Source organism: Callospermophilus lateralis, chromosome 6 (genome assembly GCF_048772815.1).
Source record: "Callospermophilus lateralis isolate mCalLat2 chromosome 6, mCalLat2.hap1, whole genome shotgun sequence".
Lineage (NCBI taxonomy): Eukaryota > Metazoa > Chordata > Mammalia > Rodentia > Sciuridae > Callospermophilus > Callospermophilus lateralis.
In genome coordinates, this window is record NC_135310.1 from 22581638 (window position 1) to 22603718 (window position 22081).

Below are 22081 nucleotides of genomic sequence, written 5' to 3' on the forward strand. Positions count from 1 at the left end.
GGGGCAGAATGAGGAAAGGAACAAGAGCTTCAGAAGAGGACAGAGGTACTTATAATTAAATGCAGCTTTATCCGCCTAGTATGATTAAAACTGATTTAGCAGTTTCATGGGATTTTTATTCCCATGCTCACTACTCCTAATACATATCATTCCAGACTAACTTTGCACCTGTATGTTTACTGCTATTTCTAAAAAATAAGCTCAGCTGGACTGAAGCTACTAATTTACCTGTCTTGATAATGTCAAACTCTCTTAACACCTTGCATGTTTATTCATCCTAATCTCTTTTTCTGTCCAGCTTATCTACATATAACCCATCCACTTTTTCCTATTTTAACATTTTTTTAACAAAACAAATAATCCATAGCAGTGACCACATTTAATAATCTCTGAAACTGGAAGATTTGAGTCCAAGTTCATTTACATATTTGAGATGGAAATATTAAAAAGAGTAGTAGAATGTGTATATTATTCATTAAGACGGTTAATAAAGCATCCATTTAAATGCTTTCAGGTCAAAGCAGCAGTATAATCCTTTTTGGGTTTTCCTCATATTCTATAATAAGCAGTAGACTGCATGTATTTGCGGATAAGAAAGTTATCTTTTCATCATATGTACCGTATGATGTAGTTCTTTTTTTAACTTACAAGTGAAAACATTTATGGTATACAGTGATGTTTTCATATATGTAGACATTGTAGAATGATTAAGTTAAGCTTATTATATAATATCACCTCTCATACTTTTGTTTTGTAGTGAGAACACTTAAAATCTATCCTCTTAGCAGTTTTCAATAATACATTTTTACTTACTTTATTCACCATATTGTGTAATATTATCTCCAGAACAGATTCTTTCTGCTTAAAATCCTTATATCCTTTACTTAACATTTTTCCAATGATTCCCACTCTCCCTGGTTCACCCACGTTGATGCAAATGACAGAATTTCCTTCTTTATTAAGGCTAAATAGTATTCCATTCTTTGTAGATATCACATTTTTCTTTCTATCAGTTGATAAACATTTAAGTTGATACCATTTCTTGGCTATTCTGAATAATCCTGCAACATTGTGACTAACATTGCAGTGAACATAGGAGTGCAGTATCTCGTTGACATACTGATTTCATTTCCTTTGGATATATACCCAGAAGTGGAATTTCTAGATCACTTAGTAGTTCTGTTATTAATTTTTTTTAGGGACATTCATCTCATTTTCTGTTAATGGCTATATAATCTCACCAATATTGTACAAGGGCCTTTTTTCTCTACATTCTCACCCCCACTAGTTTTCTCTTGTTTATTGATGCTAGCCATCCTTGAGGTGATAGTCATTATGATTTTAACTTCCATTTCCCTGATGCTCAGTGTTAGTGAGCCCTTTTCATAATCTGCTACCCATTTGTATGTCTTCTTTTTAAAAATGTCTTTTCAGTTTCTTGGTTCTTTTTAAATTGTATTCTTGCTATTTAGTTGTTTGAGTTTCTTATATATTTTGGATATTAGCCCCTTATCAAGTATATGATTAGCAAACATTTTCTCCTGTTTCACAGATTGTCTCATTACCCTGTTAATTTATTTTCTTTATTGTGCAGAATCTTTTTCATGTAATGAATTCCCATTGATCTATGTTTGTTTTGTTGCCTGTGCTTTTCAGATCATATCAAATGACTTTGCTATGATCAGTGTTAATAAAGCTTTTCCCTGCAATTTTTTTTCTAGTAGCTTTGCAGTTTCAGATTTTACATTTAAGTTGTTTAATCCATTCTGAGTTGATTCTTGAGAATGGAGTGAGATAAAGGCCCATTTTTTTTGCATGTGGATAATGAGTTTTCCCAGAACTGTAAGTGAACGGATTGTCCTTGTTAAAGATCAACTGACTCTGTGTGTTTGGGGGTGGCGGTTATTTCTAGATTTTCCTATTCCATTGGTCATTGTGGCTATTTTTAATGTCAGTACCTTACTGTTTTGATTACTCTAGGTTTGTAATGTGTTTTAAAATGAGGGAATGTGATACCTCTAGCTTTGTTCTTTTTACCCATAATTGTGTTGGCTGTTCAGATCTTTTATGGTTTCATCATTGTTTTAGTTTTCAATGTTCAGACTTTCACCTTCTTGATAAAAATTTATCCCTATATATTTTAATTTTTGTGAAATTATAAATGAGATTTTCTTCAGGTAGTTTATTGTTTACATATAGAAACACTACTGATTTTTGTGTTGTTTTTGTATCCTGCAGCATTACTGAATTCATTTGTCAATTTTTATAGTAGTCTTTAGCGTTTTCTATGGGTAAAATTGCTTTATTAGCAAAGATAGTTAGATAGTTTCACTTCATCCTTTCCTATTAAGATGTCATTTATTTCTTTCTCTTACCTCACTATCACTGTTTTAGTCAACTTTTTCACCACTGTCACCAAAAGACCTGATGAGAACAATTTTAGAGGAGGAAATTTTTATTTGGTGCTCACAGTTCCTGAGATTCCAGTCCATAGAAAGCCAGCTATGTACACTGCTCTATGCCCAAGATGAGGCAGATTATCAAGGCAGAAGGGCAAGGTGGAGGAAAGCAAATAGGACGTGGCAATCAGGAAGCAGAGAAAGGGCCTCACTCACTAGGAACATAATATATATCCCAGAGGGTTGCCCCCAATGACCCACCTTCTCTAGCCACACCTTACCTGCCTACAGTTACTACCCAGTTAATCCCTATCAGCAGATTAATGCACCAATTAGGTTAAAGCTCTTATAATGCAATCATTTTCTTGCATTTTCTAACACATGAGCTTTCAGGGAACACCTCATATCTAAACCATAGCACTAACCCAATTGCCCTTCCTACGACTTCTAGTATTATGTTTAAAGAAATTATAAGAATGGGAATCCTTGTCTTGTTCTTGATCTTAGAAAAAAAGCTTTCAATTTTTCACCATTGAATATGATGTTATCTGTGGGTTTGTCATATATGACCTGTATAGTGTGGAGGTACAGTTTATTGTCTACCTAATCTGTTGAGTTTTGTCATAAAAGGACATTAAGTTTTGTCACATGCTTTTCCTGCATCTCTTGAGGTGATCATATGCTTTTAATTCTTTACTCTGTTAATATGGTATATCATATTTATTGATTTGTGTTGTGTTGAATCATCATTGGATACCAGGGATAAATCCCACCTGATCATAGTGAATGATCCTTTTAATGTTTTTATTGAATGAATTGACTATTTGAATAATCAAACTAACTTACTTGAAATTTTGAAGACGGGACTTGTGTGATGTGGGAATGGGTATGAATATAGAAAAAAGTCTTCCTTGTTTGTCCACTTTCATTGACTCTGCTTGTAGACCAAACATTGTCCTTTCAATATTGGTTATGGATAAGGATTTATGATTCTAAAGATTAGAAATAAAAACCCACAAGTTTGCTGACTTTGTTGACCTCTACTCTAGCTGCTGATAGGTGAAAAAAAAGTCAGCATTGATAAATGTGAGTGGCATGGTTACTACCTCTCCAGTTGTTGGCCTCTTTTAATACTAGTTCCAGTGGTTTCATTAAAAATATCTAACAAAATCCTCCATAGAGCCTGCTTTGTGTTAAGTCAAATGGTTTTCTTTCATGGCTGCTCTTGTCAGATCTTATGAGCGGGAAAGCAAGATTTGATCTTAGAAAAAAAGCTTTCAATTTTTCACCATTGAATGTGATGTTAACTGTGAGTTTGTCATAAGTTGCCTGTATAGTTTTGAGGTACAGTTTATTGTCTACCTAATCTGTTGAGACTAATTGCAAGGTTTGATTTGCATATTGTTTAAAAAATGAAAAATATGTTAGAAGTTTCAAATTGTATTCTGATCCCCTTTTATTTTATTTTGTTTTTAAATGTGTTTTACTTAACATATTTGGAATTTAAAAGTTTAAATATAAATATTAGGGTTTTTTGCATTAAATGAACTGATTGTATACTGTTTACAAAGTTCCAGGGTAAGCTCTGAGTGATATAAAAGTAAATGCCATTTGATTTTTTTTCATACTTTGAGGTATGAATAATAAATTATATATTATGTAGAACCATGGTAAAACAGTTAATTGAGAAAAATGCTATTCTTCTCCAAATAAAATCCCTCACCTTTCCCTTATGAAAGAATAATTCAGCTGAGTGCAGTGGCATATACCTGTAATACCAGTGGCTTGGGACTGAGGTAGGAGGATTGAAAGTTTAGAGCCAGTCTCAGCAACTTATCAAGGCCCTAAGCAACTTGGTGAGACCCTGTCTCAAAATTTAAAAAATAATAAAAAGGGCTGGGGAAGTAACTCAGTGGTTAAGCACACCTGGGTTAAATCCAGTAACAAAAAAAAAAAAAAAAAGACTAATTTGGAAGTCTAACCCAAAAAAAAAAATTTTTCAATAAAATACTTAAGGAATAATAGTGTTAAATTCAAATGTCATTCATCGAGCATTTTGTGAGTTACCATAGCTTGAATAATGTATCAGTTTAACACTTTTGCTTATATCATTGCTTTTAACACAGATAAATGTGAACTGTGGGTGAATGAAGTACTAGGAAAACATGTACAATCTAACATCTACATTATATGAAGATCTAAATATTAGTAGCAAAAGATAATGCAATTTTTAAAATTAGTTAAAGTGTATGAGTATACAATTTATAGAGAAGGAATTCTAACTGCCCAGCAGATGACATTCATACTTACTCTCAGGGAAATGCAGACTAAATACAAATTTGCTTCCTCATTTCATCTATCAGATTGGCAAAAAAATTAAACTTTAATAAGTATTGGAAGAAGCAAGCACATTGAACTATTGATAGCTTAAAATTGTAGTATTTTCAACTAGGCATGGTAGTGCACATCTGTAAGCCTAGCAGCTCGGGAGACTGAGGCAAGAGGATTGCAAGTTCAAAGCCAGTCTCAGCAAAAGTGAGGCACTAAGCAACTTAGACCCTGTCTCAAAATAAAAAATATTAAAAAGGGCTGCCAATGTGACTCACTGGTTGAGTGTCCTGTGTTCAGTCCTGGTACCAATTTAAAAAAAAAAAAAAAAAAAGTTTTACTGTTTTCAGAGGGCAGATTGATAGGGAATCTTTTAGAATCCAAATATCTAAAAAGTTCTTTATCTTTTAATCAGCAATTTCATTTTCCTACAAGAGTTTTCATACATGCACCTAAAGCTGTAAATAAAAGCATAGCCACTAAAGTGTTGTTTGTAATAGCAAAGCACAATATAATCAGTGTAATTATGTGTCAGTGAGCAAATATTTATAAATTTTGTACACTGGAATATTATGCAGCTGTCAAAGTAAGGTAAATATATGGGTCCTGTATAACACAGTTGCTAGATACAATGTTAAATAAAAGGACCATGTTGCAAAATATATTTAAAAATATTTGTAAAGTGTAGTGCATTTTAATGTAGGTTTCTAAAATACATAGAATCTAGAAAGATAATTGTCAGATCCTTAATAGTGTTTAGAGAAAGTTACACATAAAAAATATTTTATCCTGTAAATTTCTGTTTGCTTATTTGCTCAATAAATACATATTGCTTTATTGTAACTTATAAAAAATGATCCAAAAAGTGCTTGTAATATTATTTAGCAAAACAGACAGAAATGAGGTTTTTATCTTAACTGCTATTCAGTTTTGTTACTATGGTATGTGTTCCATGTTGTTTCTGTGTTGTCAACAGCATTTTCATTTAACAACAAATTATGAGTTCATATTCAAAAAAATTGGCAGTGATTTTTTTAATGTAACATCTTAAAATTTGAACCAACATTTTTATGATAATTAATAATGTAAATGTCAAGTAGTCTAAAATATGAAATCTTTCACCTTGAGAGGAGTTAACGGAACACATTGGCCTAGCATAAAGACTATGCATTTTGCTGGCTTTGTTTTCAAAAGTTGTGCAGGGTGTGCATAATCAAACCAAGAGCCATAGATACATACAGGCCACAGCTTCTTTCTTTATTGTTCTGTCTTTCAGTGACCACTTTTTGTCCATTTGGAAAGAAGAGGGTATAAGTTCATTTCACTTCTTGTGTAGCTCTCTGCCAAGCAGAACTTTTAATTTCTAAGCTTTCTTATCGTTCTTCTTTTATAGTGAGAAGTAACTACCCTGGGCCCAAGTTGTTGAGAACTATTGCACTTGGAAGGGATTACTGAGAGCTACCACTGAACCCAGTAAACTTCCATAAAAAGAGAATGTATTAGTCTTTTCCTACAAGGATTTAACACACCAGTTTGGAATGTTGCTTATAAAAAATTATTCCATGTATATCTAGAGAAATAAATGTAAAATTGTGATTTTAACATGAGGATTTTAAAACATTTTCCATGATTCTATCTTGCCAACTTAAAATTAGTAGAACTTTAAAACTTATACATACACACATAAATTTTTTCAACATATGTGTATGTACATACATACATATATTTATTTATTTTTTATTGGCCTTTAAGTATTTTTCCATGCGAAAACATATTGAGGCCTGGTTCAGTGGCACTCAACTGTAATCTCAGCAGCTCAGGAGGTTGAGGCAGGAGGATCATGAGTTCAAAGCCAACCTCAGCAAAAGTGAGGAACTAAGCAACTCAGTGAGATCCTGTCTCTAAATAAAATACAAAATAGGGCTAGGGATGTGACTCAGTAGCCAAGTGCCCCTGGGTTCAATCCCCTGTACTCAAAAAAAAAAAAAAAAAAAAAAAAAATTGAAGGTATTTAGGAGAGGGCTAATGTTGCTATGGAAACATGTTTGCTTCTTTTTGGTTACATCTGCCCCCCTATGGTATATTCTAGGTCATAGTCCTCGTATTATGATCTCAAAAAGATAAAAATTATTGAGTGTTTACTCTTTGCCAGGTGTTAGGCTGAAAACTGTGTGTGTTTTTTCATGGAATTGTCAAACCAGTTTTGGAAATAGGTAAAATTATCATCCTTGTCGGATAAGGAAAAGAAGGTTTAGGAAGGTTAGAACCCATATAACTTGTGGGTTGAAACTTAGATTTGCCTAATTTGAAACCCCATGCCTTTAATCTTTGTCAAACTCTAAGAGGAAAACTTTCTCAGACCTATAGAAATACTTGTAGTTTCATCCTATTCTTATTTGTCTACTTTTAATCATTTTTTTCTCATTTTCATCTTTTTATGGTAGAATGGTTATGAAAGATGCAAAAAAAGCACTTTTACATGGTTAACTTTGTATGAATTTGCTTCAGTTTAAGTAAACATAATTTGTACCTCTCTTTTTATGCTTGTTCATGCAAGAAAATATTCTTCCTTTGTTGGCTTCTTCCTTGTTTGCTAGCTAGCATTAGAATTTTGATTTCTTAAATTTGTAACATTTCTAATCCATAATATCTGGAATAAGAGACTTAAGCAAAGAACATTTTTAATATAAATTGTTTATCTAATGTGGCAAAATTTTATAACTCTAAAACCAAATGCCTAACTAAAAAATCTTACTAAAATATCTTTAGTGTCATATCACTGCATGACTCTCTGATGTACCTTTATATTCAGTTCTCTCTGGATGTAAATTCCATGACTTCTACAATTTGAAACTAAAGAAAATTTCCAGCAAACACAAAATAAAATATAGTAAACATATGTACCTGTTTTGGTTTTGATACATACATAGTTTTGCAAACAAACAGTATTTTTTATGATTTTCCTTTCTATTCTTAACTAGATTTTATTTGATTGTGATGTGTTTTCTTATTTTTATTCAAAGGGCAGCCATTCTACAAAAGTGGAAGCTGTGGTCAGAACTCTGATGAAAATACAGCTTAGAGACCCAGGAGCTAAAGCACTTGTTTTCTCCACGGTATAATCAACATTTTCACCCTCAATATTAACTCAGACTGGTTTTCTTTTTCTGATCCATTTATATCTGAGAACTAATGTGTAATGTCTAATATAATTTAGTTAAGATTTAGTTTTATTGTTAGACTTTTTTTCCCATATCCTTAAGGTAGAATTGTTTCTAGAGAAATTTGATGCCTCTTCACAGTGCCATTCTTATAATAACATTTTATGATTTTATGTTAATTTCATTTGGAGATTTTCTTATTTGAACATTTTAAAAATTGAAACCCATAATCTTGAAAAATCTTATTTCACAACTTAAGAAAAAGCAAATTAAAGTAATCTACAGACTGTAAAGTTCTAGTTTTTATTTTTGGGAAATTTTCATTTTGAGGAGATAAGTAATTACATCCATTAAACATTCCATATTTATTTTCTGTTATTTATCTTAATTAATTTTTAAAGACCCTTGTGTTTTTTATTCTTTCAGCCAGCATTTTATACAAAAAAAAGTGTGTTTGTACATATATATAACATATATAATTTAATTTCATGATAGAACTAAATAATATTTAATGGTAGTGCACGTGAAGATTTTGTTTTTGATCACTTTGAGGTATAAAAGTTACTGTGCTTTAATCCTCTCTCAGATCCTCTTTGAAAGCTCCGTGTAAATACCAATTTTCATACGTTTCATGTGTTTCAGTGGCAAGATGTATTAGATATTATTTCAAAAGCTCTCACTGACAACAACATGGAATTTGCACAAATCAGTCGTGTGAAGACATTTCAGGTATGTCAAGATGTTACTCCTGCTTTTTAAAAATACATTCAGTTGTAAACTAAAACTGCTATTAAATTACTAACATTTTTTGTCATATGTCATATAAGTTTCATAAGCAGATTTGAGGTTTGATTAATTATGAATTAGAATTTTAAAGCAAAGTAGAGAAAATAAAGGTATTTTATGTCTCTTCACTGTCTATTTTCAGTTGTACTCCTCAAAGGATCTCTGTATAGATCTTCTTACTTGAAGTCCTTTCTTTAATATGGGAAAAGATTGCCTATGATATGCCTTTTGAATGGGGCCTTATGCCCTGGAATTAATTTTTGCAGATTCTATATCAGGCAAAACTACATATGGTTAACATTGTCCTGATACCACACTTAGCACAATGACATACCTCAAGATACACACATACACAAAACCAAATGAAAATTTATTAGATTCATGCCTCTGTTTCACATTCACTCTAGCATATTTTTTACTTTCCTTCTCTCTTTTTCCTATAAACTCATACAGTTTAATTTACATACATTACATTCTTTATCTTGTGATTCCACTATATTTTGTAAAGAACAAGAAAGGTTACATGATGCTTTTCCTTATAAGTAGATAAGCAACAAGTTTCTATTTCCTAAAATTGGTGATTTTACATTTAAATTTCTTAGTTCTTAAGTGTCACAGTGACCTAATGGATACCATTAGCCTTTTTAACTGAGCTCTAACATACTGCTCTTATTTTACTCTGATCCAGCTAAAATTAAAATGTACCTTTCTTTTTTAGGAGAACCTTTCAGCATTTAAACGTGATCCCCAAATCAATATTTTGCTGCTGCCCCTGCATACAGGTTCTAATGGATTAACTATCATTGAAGCAACTCATGTTCTTTTGGTGGAACCCATATTGAACCCTGCCCATGAGCTTCAGGCCATAGGGAGGGTGCACCGAATTGGACAGACAAAGTAAGAACTAAAATTAGTTTCAATAACTTTGCCTCAGGTCTCAGATACCAAAGCAGCATTTAAATTCTTCATTTATGTTCATTATAGCCTAATTATTTTTAATCACAGGTTGAGTATCCTTTATTTGAAAATGTATGATACCACAAGTATTTCAGATTTTTTTAAGATTTAGGAATATTTGCATATACATAATGAGATTTCTTAGGGATAGGACCTAAGTCTAAACATGAAATTCATTTATATTTCACCTCATATACATAGTATAAAGGTAATTTTATATGCTGTGTATAGTATGCCTGGGTTTTAACTACAATCCATCACTGAGGTCAGGTGTAGAAATTTACACTTAAAGTACCATGTCTGTGTAAGAAGTTTTGGATTTTTTGATTAGGATTGCTCAGCCTGTATTTCCTTATTAGATTATTAAGCATTACTGTGTGACCAAAGGATATGAAATTTCCAACCATTCTTCCTTCAAGCAGCAACCCCTGAATTCTAGATTTCTTTCATCCTTCCAACAGAAACCTAGTCATTTCATTTAAAAAGCTTATTAGGAATACATAACAACAGCTGCAGTGTTGAAGGTGTCCATCTTGACTTTGAGATGAATTGATCTTTGATTGTCTAAATTAGCCTGTGTTTAAGAGAAGACACAACTCATGCATGACTGAAACAGATGGCTCCTTTTTAAATTCTTACCCTAAGAAAAGACATCACCCTGGTTCAACTCAAAGATAATTACATTTAGTTTCGGGCCCAAAACAAATCTAATAGGAAATATCATGTGGTTGGTATGTATTACCTCTTCTCAAATATCAGAATGAATGTTTATGTTTGATAAGTCCTCCTAGATAAACTTCTGGATATTACATGTATTGAATGTTTAAAAAAATACATATCCTTACCAAGAACTCATTGAATAATAAGTATATACCGAGTAACTAATGTTACATCAGACTCCTGAGGAGTGTGTCTTCCGTCTTCTATAACTTCCTCCTCTGTGCTAATGATGATCTTAGTCAGATTAGAAGTCCGTCATCAGCTAGAACAATCTACCTACATCAATCCCCACATACTTCATTCAATAGACTTTAAATTTTTTATTTTTTGGTAGTGGACTTAAACTCAGGGCACTTTACCATGAAGATACAAACTTCCAAGTCCCTGGGATTGCAAGCATATGCCATCAAACCCAGCTATTTAGTAGATTTTTATTGAGCACTTTCTATTTGCCAAGCACTAACACTTGAGATGCCCTAATGAAACTTATATTCTAGCTGTAAAGGAGTTAGGAGTTGGTTGAGAGACAACTGGTAAACAATAAGCATAATAAGTAAACAATATACTGTGTTAGGACCAAGAAAAGTAGAGCAGGGTAAGGAAGATTAAGTGCTTCATTAAAAGATAGCATTTGAATAAAGACTTAAAAGAAATGAGAAAGTTCATTATGCAGATATATTTAGGAAGAATTTTCAGACAGAAAGCACACTCTGTGAAGACTGTGTCAGGAGTGTGCCTTATATGCTTGGGGAATATCAAGGAGTCAAAGTTGCTGAAGTAGCCAGGCAGAGAGAAGTAGGAAGTGAAGTCAGAAGGCTTGTGGAGGAGAATATTGGGCCCAGGAGGCCACTATAAGGACCTTACTTTTACCCTTTGTTAGATAGAGAGCTATTGGATGGCTTTGAACAGAAGAGTGACATGATCTAACTTAAGATTTGAAAGAATCATTCCAAGTGCTGTATTCAGACCAGGGGAGAAGTGGGGAAAGCAGTGGAGATCATTGCAGTAATCCTGGTGACAGTCAAAGGTGTCCTGACCATGGTGGCAGCAGTGCATGTGGTCAGGCTTTGGTTATATTTTGAAAGTAGAACTGATGGTATCTATGGACATGCTGTAGGTGGGATGTGAGAAAGTCAAGTGTAACACCATGGACTTTGGCCTAGACAATCAGAAGGATGAAAAGCCTTCTGCTAAGTTTGGGAAGACTATTGGGGTAGAGCAGGTTTGATAGGAAGAAGAGAAGTCTACTTTAGATTTAAGTTTGAGATTCTTATTAAACATCCAAGTGGAGATTTCTATTCTATTCTTAGATATACAGGTTCAGAATTTGAAAGACAAGTCTGAACTAGAGATACATATTTGGAAATCAACAATATATAGTGGTATTTTTAAGTCATGAGACTGATTAGGAGTACCTAGGGAGTGAATATAGAGAAGAGGACCACGAACTTTGGCAAACCAAAGTTAAAAGGCTCTAGTAGAAGGAAAGGGACCAGCAAAGGCAACAGGTAAAAATCAAATCTAGGAAAAGAACAAGATCGGCTCTCATGGGTTTTCAAAATGTCAAGTAAGATAAGAAATCTTGTCATTGGGGTTTGATCATTAGTTTTAGCAAGATGGAGATCAAAAGTTTCAGTGTGGTAGTATAAGTGACTGCCTATAAAGAAGAATGGGATTTTTGTGTTATTTCAATTTGACAAGCACTTGTATATCTTGCCCATGGTCACATAGCTTGGAAAAAAATGGTGGCAGATGTAGGCACAGCACTTCTGCCTCAGATCATGCTTCTCCCACAGATCTTGCTTTCACAACAACAATGCTGCTTCTATGTATCTTGTAGGACTATGATTTTGAAGAGTTTTGCTACAGTAAAGAGCAGAGAAAAGGAAGAGAATGAAAACAAGGGATTTTTTTTCTTTTCCTTTTGAATGAGAGAAATAATAGAATACTTTTACTAGGGATAGAAAAACTAGGCAAGCAAGAGATAGGAAAGAATGTTGGATCAATGTCTGCAAGTAGACAAGAGGATAACAGGAGCAAACACTGAAGGCTGGACAAGGGTCTTACATAGAAGCATGGATAGTCATCTCTAACAATAGACAGGAAGGTGCAGGGTATGCCTGTCCTTTAATTATAGGGAAGAAGTGTCCTTTTTCTTCCAAAAGCCAGGCCCTCATTCTGGATCCCATTCCTTTTTATATTTTTAAGGATTTTTTTCTTGTAATTTGTCACCATCTAAATATGTCATAATAATATTCATCTTTTAAAAAATAAAAAACTGTCCTCTACATTCTACTTCTACCTCTTTAATCTCCCTTTTTTTTTTACCCTATTTAACTTTTTGTCCCTAATATTACTGAAATGAGGCTCATAACATTATTGACAACCTCCTTCTTGCTCTGAGATGAATTCTTCTAGTCCTGGGGCTTTCGGTAGCATTTATTTGTAGATGAATGACTTTTAAACTTATAGTCTTCAACCCAGAAATGCCCCTTTTAACTTGTGATTCAGCTTTGCCCCTTTTAACTTGTGGTTCAACTTTATATATTTAGTTCTCAGTACATGTCCCTATGTACTCTATACCTCCCCTAGGATCCCTGCCTAATAGGTCTCTCAAGATTAACAAAAACAAAACAGAATGCACTCCCATCCACCAGCCTTCCTCTTCTTGTAACGTGGTACTATAATCCAGTTATTTGGACAAAAAACTCTAGGTCTCTTATGTATTTCTCGCTTCATATTTCATGCAAATTATGATTTAAGTCTTGTCAACTTTATCAAAGGATATTCTAAGTCTACTATTTACTATCTCCACTGATAAAACCATAGTACAGCCACCCTCTCTTACCATCCATCCTATCTGAAAGACTACATAACTTCTTAACTGGCTTCTCTGCCTCCATAGCAGACAAAGGGATTTCTAAAGTACAGTCTAATGTAAATCAAAGCATACATTAAACCCTCTGAACACTTCCCATCATACACACAATAAAATCTAGTTCCTGGTAATATCTGGCAAGACCCAGTATGCTCTGGCCTCTTACCTGATTCTCCAACCTCATTTCCACCTCTGCCCCCCATTTATAATATATTTCAGCCATGCTAGGCTTCTCTTTCCAAACATTCTCTTCCCTAGGACTAAGCATGAATACGTCATTTCTTCTATTCTCTTCCTGTTCCTCCTTTGCCTACTAGCCTCATTCCCATCTCTCATATTTTTTCATGGTATTATATGTACATCAAGCTATCTGATTTCTTCAAGTGTTTGTCCATCTTCCTTCATTAGAACATCCCTCTTAAGTCATGGAGATCAATAGTTGGTATATTCATTGCTGAACTGCTCCCTACCCACCCACACATACCCAGCACATTGATGAGTACCTGCCACAAGTGGGCACCAACTGATTGACCAGCGAACATAGCATGTGATATATAAAGTCAGTTTCTACTGATTATTTTTAAGATGTTTTTAAACTTACAATTGTTATATACCTTCTAGACCTACTATTGTACACAGATTCTTAATTAAAGCAACAATAGAAGAAAGAATGCAGGCAATGCTGAAAACTGCTGAAAGAAGGTAAGTAACAATTTAAGTAGATGGGGGAAATTTTCCTGTTTATTGAGTATGTGTTTGGAATGTCTTCACTTAGATGATAATAAAAGATATAAACATATTATTTTTAGAGCAAGAAATAACAGTTTACATTGAGTATTCCCCAATCAATTCTTTTGGACATTTTGTATTTGGTTCATTTTATTAATAGGTTGTCATTTCTAAAAATATTTAAACCATGTGACTTTTGTTTGCCACATTGGATTACTTTTTAAATGAAATAATCATTATGCCTTGTTTAAGCAAGACTTAATCTGATCTGTATAAAACTAAATTTGTTTTACACAGATACTTGTAAGATACTATCTCATACTTGTTGGTCACATGTAGATAGGAATATCTGAATTCAAAAACTTGGCTACTGATAATGTTTTGAAAGCATTAAACTTCCTAATATTTATACCATAATTTGTCTTTTAAGCCATTCTAAAACAAACCAATACCTTTTTAATTCCTGTGAAGTAGGTAGGATTGAAAGACACCCAAGAAGAAGTATTACTTTTTAGAAGGGATTGTTTCCCTAAAGGTACTTTGCATAGCAAATAAACTGCTTGAACCAGAAAAATTCTTCAATCAGTGGTATTTGAAAAAGGAGGAGACTAGGTACCCTAAAGGTTTTATACCTAAAACACAAATGCTTTTTGTTGTTTCCATGTATTCCATGTATAACAGAATTCAGTGATTTCCATATAAGCTGCCTAAATAAAATAGTAGTTGGAAAAACTGTTGAAATTTTCTTTAAACAAATTAGCTTTAGATGGTAAGAATGTAATTTGTAAGGTTAAAGCTGTAGCAGCTGCTCTCAGGGGACCTTCTTTCTTATTAATTGTTTAGAGAAAAAAAAATATTTTATGTCAAAACCTGAAAATAATATATACAAGTCTTTATTAATTTTTGACACATTATAATAATCAATCTCATCTCCTACTTTCTTCTGGAAGTTTCTTATGGCCGAATTCTAACAATTTAGGAACAAATATATGTTTGGTCTTTTACTATAAATGTAATCACTGATTCCTTGGGGTTTCCTCCTGGTTGTGCCCACTTGGAAAACTGCAGTCACACGAACTCATCAGGAAAGCATTCCGAGGCCTCTGTCTTGACTGTGGCTGATCTGGCAGACCTGTTCACCAAAGAAACGGAAGAGCTTGAATGAACTACATCTGATTCATTCCACAGACTAATGTATTAATAAACTTTTATAGCTGTAGAGCAAAGTTATAAGTTTAAACAGTCCAGTAGATGTCAGTAAACACTGTTCCTATTTGAATGAATTTGTTTCCTTTTTTGATTTTACATTGGCCAAGTACTTACTGAGCCCTTTTCAATATACTGTTTTCAAATGGTCTATAAAGATTCTTAATTTTACACTCCTGATAAAACATTTATTTTTGTTCCAAAGACTATGTCTGTATCTGATGAGGCATGGGAATTAAGAGAGGTAATGTGTACTTTTTGATATGATTAATTGTAAAAAGAGTTGGAATAAGAGAGAAGTAAACTAGTCTAGTTTTATATAACCTGATATATTCAACCAACATGTATCTCCTTTTTGAAAGGCCTTTAATATCTTAAGCACGTGATTCACCAATATCGTGTCAGTAATATTTTAAGTAAATGCTTGACTATAAGAACGCCTAGTTATTTGAATAACTTTAAATTATAACACCATGATAACTTTACAGTAATACAACCCCTAACAGTAAGTTAATCTTAGGCAATTATTTGTTTTCACTGCATCTTGCTACTAAAATCAAAACACTGTAAGCTTTTCATTAAGTTTTTATATGTCTTAAGATTGATATATCTATAAATATTGCACTTTTTATAATTTTTGTTCTTTATATAGAAATATGGCAGGGTTTTTTTTTTAATCATTGTTATACTGATGTCTTAGATTGTTCTCCTTTCCTGTGTTCTTGTAACTAGCCATTTTAGCACTGATACCTAAATTTATGATAGACTTTGTTATTTCATTTTAGTCATTCTTCCTTAAGGACTAGTATTTGATCTTTTGAATAAGAGAATCCATTTTCACATTAACAAATAATTGCAAGTGATAAAAACTAAGCATTTCCTTTTTTATGAAGAATTAATGGACTTTGAAATCACTAAATTAAGGAATAGCATGTTGTAGCTATTAGACATAATATAAATGTACTTATTTTGTTTTCTTCAAGCCTTCCGAGTTTTAAACGACCCTCAGGACTCATTAGCTCCTACTTACCTGCCCAGAAAACTGTAATAGAAATATCCCCAGGATCTTATTCATCCAGGAGGCTTTGGTGCTTAGCTAAGGTGCATTTTCTTACTCTAGGTTTATAGGGTGACATAATGCAGCTGAAGAAAACACACATTTTTGGTGCTTATTCTTCAGTTGAAGAGAGATATGCATTGGTTCTTTTATATGAAATTAAACAGAATTATTACTTTGTAGCTCTTTGTACATAATAAAGAGCTTTTCTTTATGCTCGTGTGTTTAATATTCCTAGCAGTCCTATGAAATGGATGTTATTAATATTCCTGTTTTAAAGTTAGAGAACTAAGATTCAGAAATTGAGAAACTTGCCTATGACACATAGCAAATAAACAGTAGAGGCCAGGCTCCCTGACTCCAAATCTAATGTTCTTCCACGAAATCATATATGGTACTGAGGTTCAGAAGGCCCATGGCTATAATTTAATAATGAGACTATTTCAGCATTTCTTTTTGTTTCCTGGTATTCCTTTATGTGCTGTTTTAAGGAAAACTATTTGATATGCTTCAATTTTGTAAAAAAAGAAAAAATATATATATTTACACACACACACTTATCTGTATTAGAAAATACTACTCTTACTTATTTCTGTAAAATATCTTTAATTAAATAAATATTTTAGTGGAAATTGAAACTAGAATCACTTAATTTCTAAATCATAGAACATATGGATTTTCTTTGTTTTTTCTCAACAAAAGATGATAAAATTACTGCTACTACAGAATCCCATGTATTATATACATTTGTTATTTTTTTTTCAAAATAATTGTGACAGTTCTTCCACTTATTCAAAACAAATACATGTCCCCACATCTTGGCTACAGCAAAGAATTTTTAAGTTGCCTCCCCCTATGATTTTATATTCTCTGAAATATCACTGTTGTACTAAGGAACCATTGAGAAAAAAAAACTGGATACCCCAAACCTTAGTATAGCCCAAATCTTTAAATGTGTTTGTGTGTTCTTCAGAATGATTCCAGATGAGTTTACTAAGACCAAAAAAATCTATTGTTATACAGTGTAAACTATATAGACCTGGTTCCTTAGCCTGTTTCTTCAAACCCAGATAGCTTTACTATGTTTATTACAGCTTCAACTTTTCTCTTTGTATATAACTCTTAGCAGAAAAAGGTTATGCATTTAGTTTTAGATAACAGTCCCTTTCAATTCATTAATACAACAAACTGAATATCTTCATCATAAGTCAACATGTAGCTACTAATATTTTACAAATAATAGTAATTGGTTATAAAATCGATTATCAAAACGTTTAGAAATTTAATTTAGCCATGCAGGATTAAGCATCAACTCAAACTATGTTTTCAAGAGGGCAAAAGAAGAAATAATGTCTTTTACATATACCGCTCTCACTAACCCTCCCATGACTTAGTGTGCTTGAGTACTCTGTATTAAACTACAGGATAATCTTTTTATAAATGCAGAAATCACCTTGCTAAATGACCAAAGCATGTGGTGTTGCCTCTGAGTAATAAAACAAATAGTATCACAGAACATAGCACAAGAGCTTAGCAGGAACCAAAGTTGCAATCTCTAGCCTCACTCTGCTTTCAGACAGCCTTTCAGGAGCATATGTAACTCTAAAGGCAGTGGTCCCAAGCATAACTTTAGTCTTATTTCATTGTTTACTGCCCTTGACTTGACTGATTTTGTTTGTTGAAACCTACTTTGTTATATTGAAACTAAATCCTTCATATTGCAATGAATGCTTCTTTTCTTGCAAAATATAAATACAATGTAAATAATCTCCATTATCTGTATAATGATCCTTTATATGGAAAATTGTTGTTATTAAAATCAGTTAACTCTGTCCTTCTATCAAGTGATCCATCCCTACCACCTTATCTTAATAGTCTTCCTCTACAACCCATCTATTTGGACTCTTAAAATTGCTTTTAAGACCAGTTTAGAAATTATTCAAATTTTCATAACTTATTTTGTTTTGTTTTCTAACCATAAAATGATATTTTTTTCTCTTTTGTTTATATCACTTAAAACCAGGCTTTGCTCTATAGAGTATGTATGCTTTCTGAAATGTTTTATATTTTTAATTAGTCTTATAATTTTCATTCATGGGCCAAAAATTATGAAGGAAAGATGTGACATAAATTATATTAAATAATTTATTACATGTACTATTAAATAATACATTTATTCTAATTCTTTTCAGTCAAAAAATACTTGGAGCATCCATTTTATGCTTAATAATAGATGGTTTATTCTCATGAAATTTCTGATGTTTCTGGAAGTAACATGAGGAATAATAAATATTCTGTTTTTAGAACTTTTAAACATTGGTAAAATTAATATTTTCAACAAATATCTATGTTTAGTCTTCTGCCTTCCATTATTTTTCTGCTTATTTTCTTCCTGCTGTGTGTCAGACAAAATAGGTGTAAGAAGACCTATTTGATTCTTATCCTTTGATTTTATTATCAGTAGCTGATTACCTAATAGCAGGGAAGTAGTCGGTGTCTTCTCTGTGTTCTCGCACAATCTCTCCGTGCATACATACCCCTGCTGTCTCTTTTATAAGGACACCAGTCATACTGGATTATGGCCCCATGCTAGCAATGTCATTTTAACTTAAATCACTTTCTTTAGGAGCCTTCTTTCTAAATATAATTACATTTTGAGATACTAGGGGTTGGAATTTTAGCACATGAATTGGGGGTCTGGGAGCACAGTTCAGCTCATGATACTTGAGAGAAATGAAAACATCTATCCACATAAGAACCTGTACATAAATATTTATAGTAGCAATGTTAATAATATGTAAGTGAAAAACAACCAACTGTTCATCAAATGGTATACAACTGGTACAACTGACACATAAAAATAGTATATATTTATTTAAATGTGATATGTATTTCCAATGAAATTTATTTGAACATGAAATGAAGTACTGATACATGTTACCACCAGATGAACCTTGAAAGCATGCTAGCTAAAAACACCAACCACAAAATACGTTTATGTTAACATTTGTATGAAAAGACTAGGATAATAAAATCTTTAGCAATAGAAAGTATGTTAGAGGAGCTGTGATGACTACTAATGGATATGGGGCTTCTTATGGGGTAATGAAAGTTTTCCAACCTTAAATTGTAATGATAGTTACACAACTTTGAGTATACTAAAAATCATTGACATGCGCACTTTAAATGGCTTCATTTTATGGTGTGTATATTATATCTCAACATAGGTATTCCTCAAATGTAAGAGCTTTTACTTAAAAAGTCTTGAAGCATGCAAATTCTTTGGCATGGCCTCTTAGACAAATATGAAACAGATGGTCTTCAAAATATGAGGCACATATTATAGACAATATTGTACTCAGGGTCTGTGAATCTTATTAATTTCTGGCAACGAGGTTAAAATATAGCATCTGGACTTGGTAGCAGTAATTGACATGCAACTGAAGAGCTTGCAGTAGAACTGAAATGACCAGTGCATAGATGAAATTCTTAAACATGAAACAAAGCTGTTAGGTTTAAACTCTCTCATTAACCCTCTCTATTCTTAGGCAAAGCCTTCATCTGACACACTTGCCAGTTTCTAGTAATGGCTGACTATAAAACATGTAACCTCAAGTAGGGTATTCTCCCCGTCCCAAAAATATAACTCTATAGTGCCAGTCTTTCTTATTAAATAGTTGCGCGTAAAATTTCCATTAAAAAAATACGGTTGTGGCTTGAGCTGTGGAATGAACTATAGGCTCTGACATAGTGGAGAATTCTCAACCACAGCATGTGACATTTTGGACCAGATATTTTTTTCTTGTGGAGACTGTCCTGTGTATTGTGAAATGCTGAGCAATATCCATGGCCTGTTCCCACTAGATCACAGTATATCCCACCCCAAGTTGTGACAAATAAAAACATTCCCAAATTTTCTCTGTGGGGACAAGATGGAGAACCATCAACTTAAGGAAAATTAATAGTTTTTTCATGGTAATAGCAGACCATATACAATAAGGAAAAATCCATGTTTAATTTCTCCTTCACTTATACAAATTCTGTTCACTTGAAGTATTCAGAATGTCATCTAAAAAACAATTTATCATGTAATAACTTTAGATGACAATATTCCTTGATGAGTTTATTTGGAAGATTTTCATTTTATGTTCTAAAATTTTTAACATAATGCTGAAATTCCATCTTGGAGCCACAGGAATCAGTTGTCCTTGTACAGTTCATTGTATTTTTAAATTTAAAAAATGAATAAAAGGAAATTTTATAATCAGATTTGCCACCTATTAAAAGATTTGCTAAAATTGAAACTGAAGTGATGAATGTGTTAATCAGCTTGATTGTGATTACTTCAGAATATATGCATACATCAAAACATTACATTGTATATCTTAAATATATACTATTTTATTGGTTCTTTTTAGTTATTCATGACAGTAGAATTCATTTGAATATAATTAAGCATGGAATATATCTTATTCTAATTAAAACCCCATAATTACGGATATACACAATGGTGGGATTCACTATGGTTTATTCATATGTGTACATAGAAAAGTTATGTCAGATTCACTTCACTGTCTTTCTTATTCCTATCCCCCCTCCCTCCCCTTCATTCCGCTTTGACTAATCTACTGAAATTCTGTTCTGTCCCTCGCCCCCATTATCGGGGGTTAGCTTTCACATATCAACAAAAATATTTGACCTTTGGCTTTTGGGGTCTGGCTTATATCACGTAGTATGATAGTCTCCAAATCCATCCATTTACTGGCAGATGTCTTGAAGTCCTTCTTTATGGCTGAGTAAAATATATACTATTTTTATATGTCAGTTGTACCTCAATAAAGTATGAGAGGGAAAACATTTTGCTGTTTATTGACAGCTTGCTTTCTTTTTCTTTGCTTGTTGGTTTGGTTTGGTTTTTTGAGATGGGGTCTCACTGTTTTCCCAAGCAATTTACAAACTTCTGAGTTCAAGCAGCGCTCCCACCTCAGCCACCCAAGTAGCTGGGATTTCAGGTGGCACCATCCCTCACTAAAAGTTTTCATATACACTCAATGTCTTTATCATTAAGGACGGCAGTCAACATGATGGAACTCACCATTGTCCTTCCAGTCAGTCAACTCTTCAACTTAGCATTAAGGATGGAGTTAAGTTTTGGTGCAGTGTGCATCAAAGGTTTTAAATGTGAGTTTACTGCAATATGAAACTATGGTGTACATGGCATGTGCCCATATTTTGATCTGTTGTAACATTAATACAATACCACTTTGTGACATTAATTTTGTGACACTGTAAAGTCTTCACCTATCTCAAGAATACCATAAATGGTCCTCATTCTCTACCTTCTAGAAGCTGGATTGAATTGTTTCTGACTTTTCTTTTTCCCATTTCCCTCCTTCCTTCTGTTCTTTCATTTTTTCCCTTCTTTCCTTTCTTCCTCCATCCTTTATCAAGTATTATTGAAACTCTAAAGCTGACATTGCTTCCCATCCTTTACAACTGTACTGCAGGGAAGCGTGGACATGCCAGTCTGTCCTACTAGCAGGAATGGGAGGTTTTACCAAGAAGCCTCACCAGATTTCAAGTCTGTGATATTGGCTGCCAGAGACTGATTGAAAGATCATAAAGTAATGAGCAGTAAAGCTCTGTTTTCTCCCAGAACTTTTAAAAAATAAACTGAACTTGTTAGTTGGACTTTTGTTAATAGTGTAAGAATAAACCTACTATATTCTATAGCTCAGTCATGTCATGACATCCTTCCCTTGCTCAAGCCACAACTGGAGTCATCCCATACCATTTTCTTCACTCATCCTCACATCTAGCCATCAGCAAGTCAAGTTTGCCTTCAAAATACATCTGTATT

The 22081-nt window shown here is 33.0% G+C and overlaps 1 protein-coding gene across 1 annotated transcript in view; it reads left to right on the forward strand.

Moving 5' to 3' along the window:
- The window catches only part of Shprh (SNF2 histone linker PHD RING helicase), an 88681-nt gene extending 70268 nt beyond the window's left edge, over positions 1–18413 (forward strand). The window contains exons 26-30 of the mRNA XM_076858167.2: positions 7751–7843; positions 8531–8617; positions 9393–9571; positions 13851–13931; positions 15027–18413. Of these exons, the coding sequence (XP_076714282.2) occupies positions 7751–7843; positions 8531–8617; positions 9393–9571; positions 13851–13931; positions 15027–15123 (537 nt within the window). The 3' untranslated portion in view covers positions 15124–18413. The remainder of the gene's footprint in view (positions 1–7750; positions 7844–8530; positions 8618–9392; positions 9572–13850; positions 13932–15026) is intronic.
- Positions 18414–22081: the final 3668 nt, after the last annotated feature.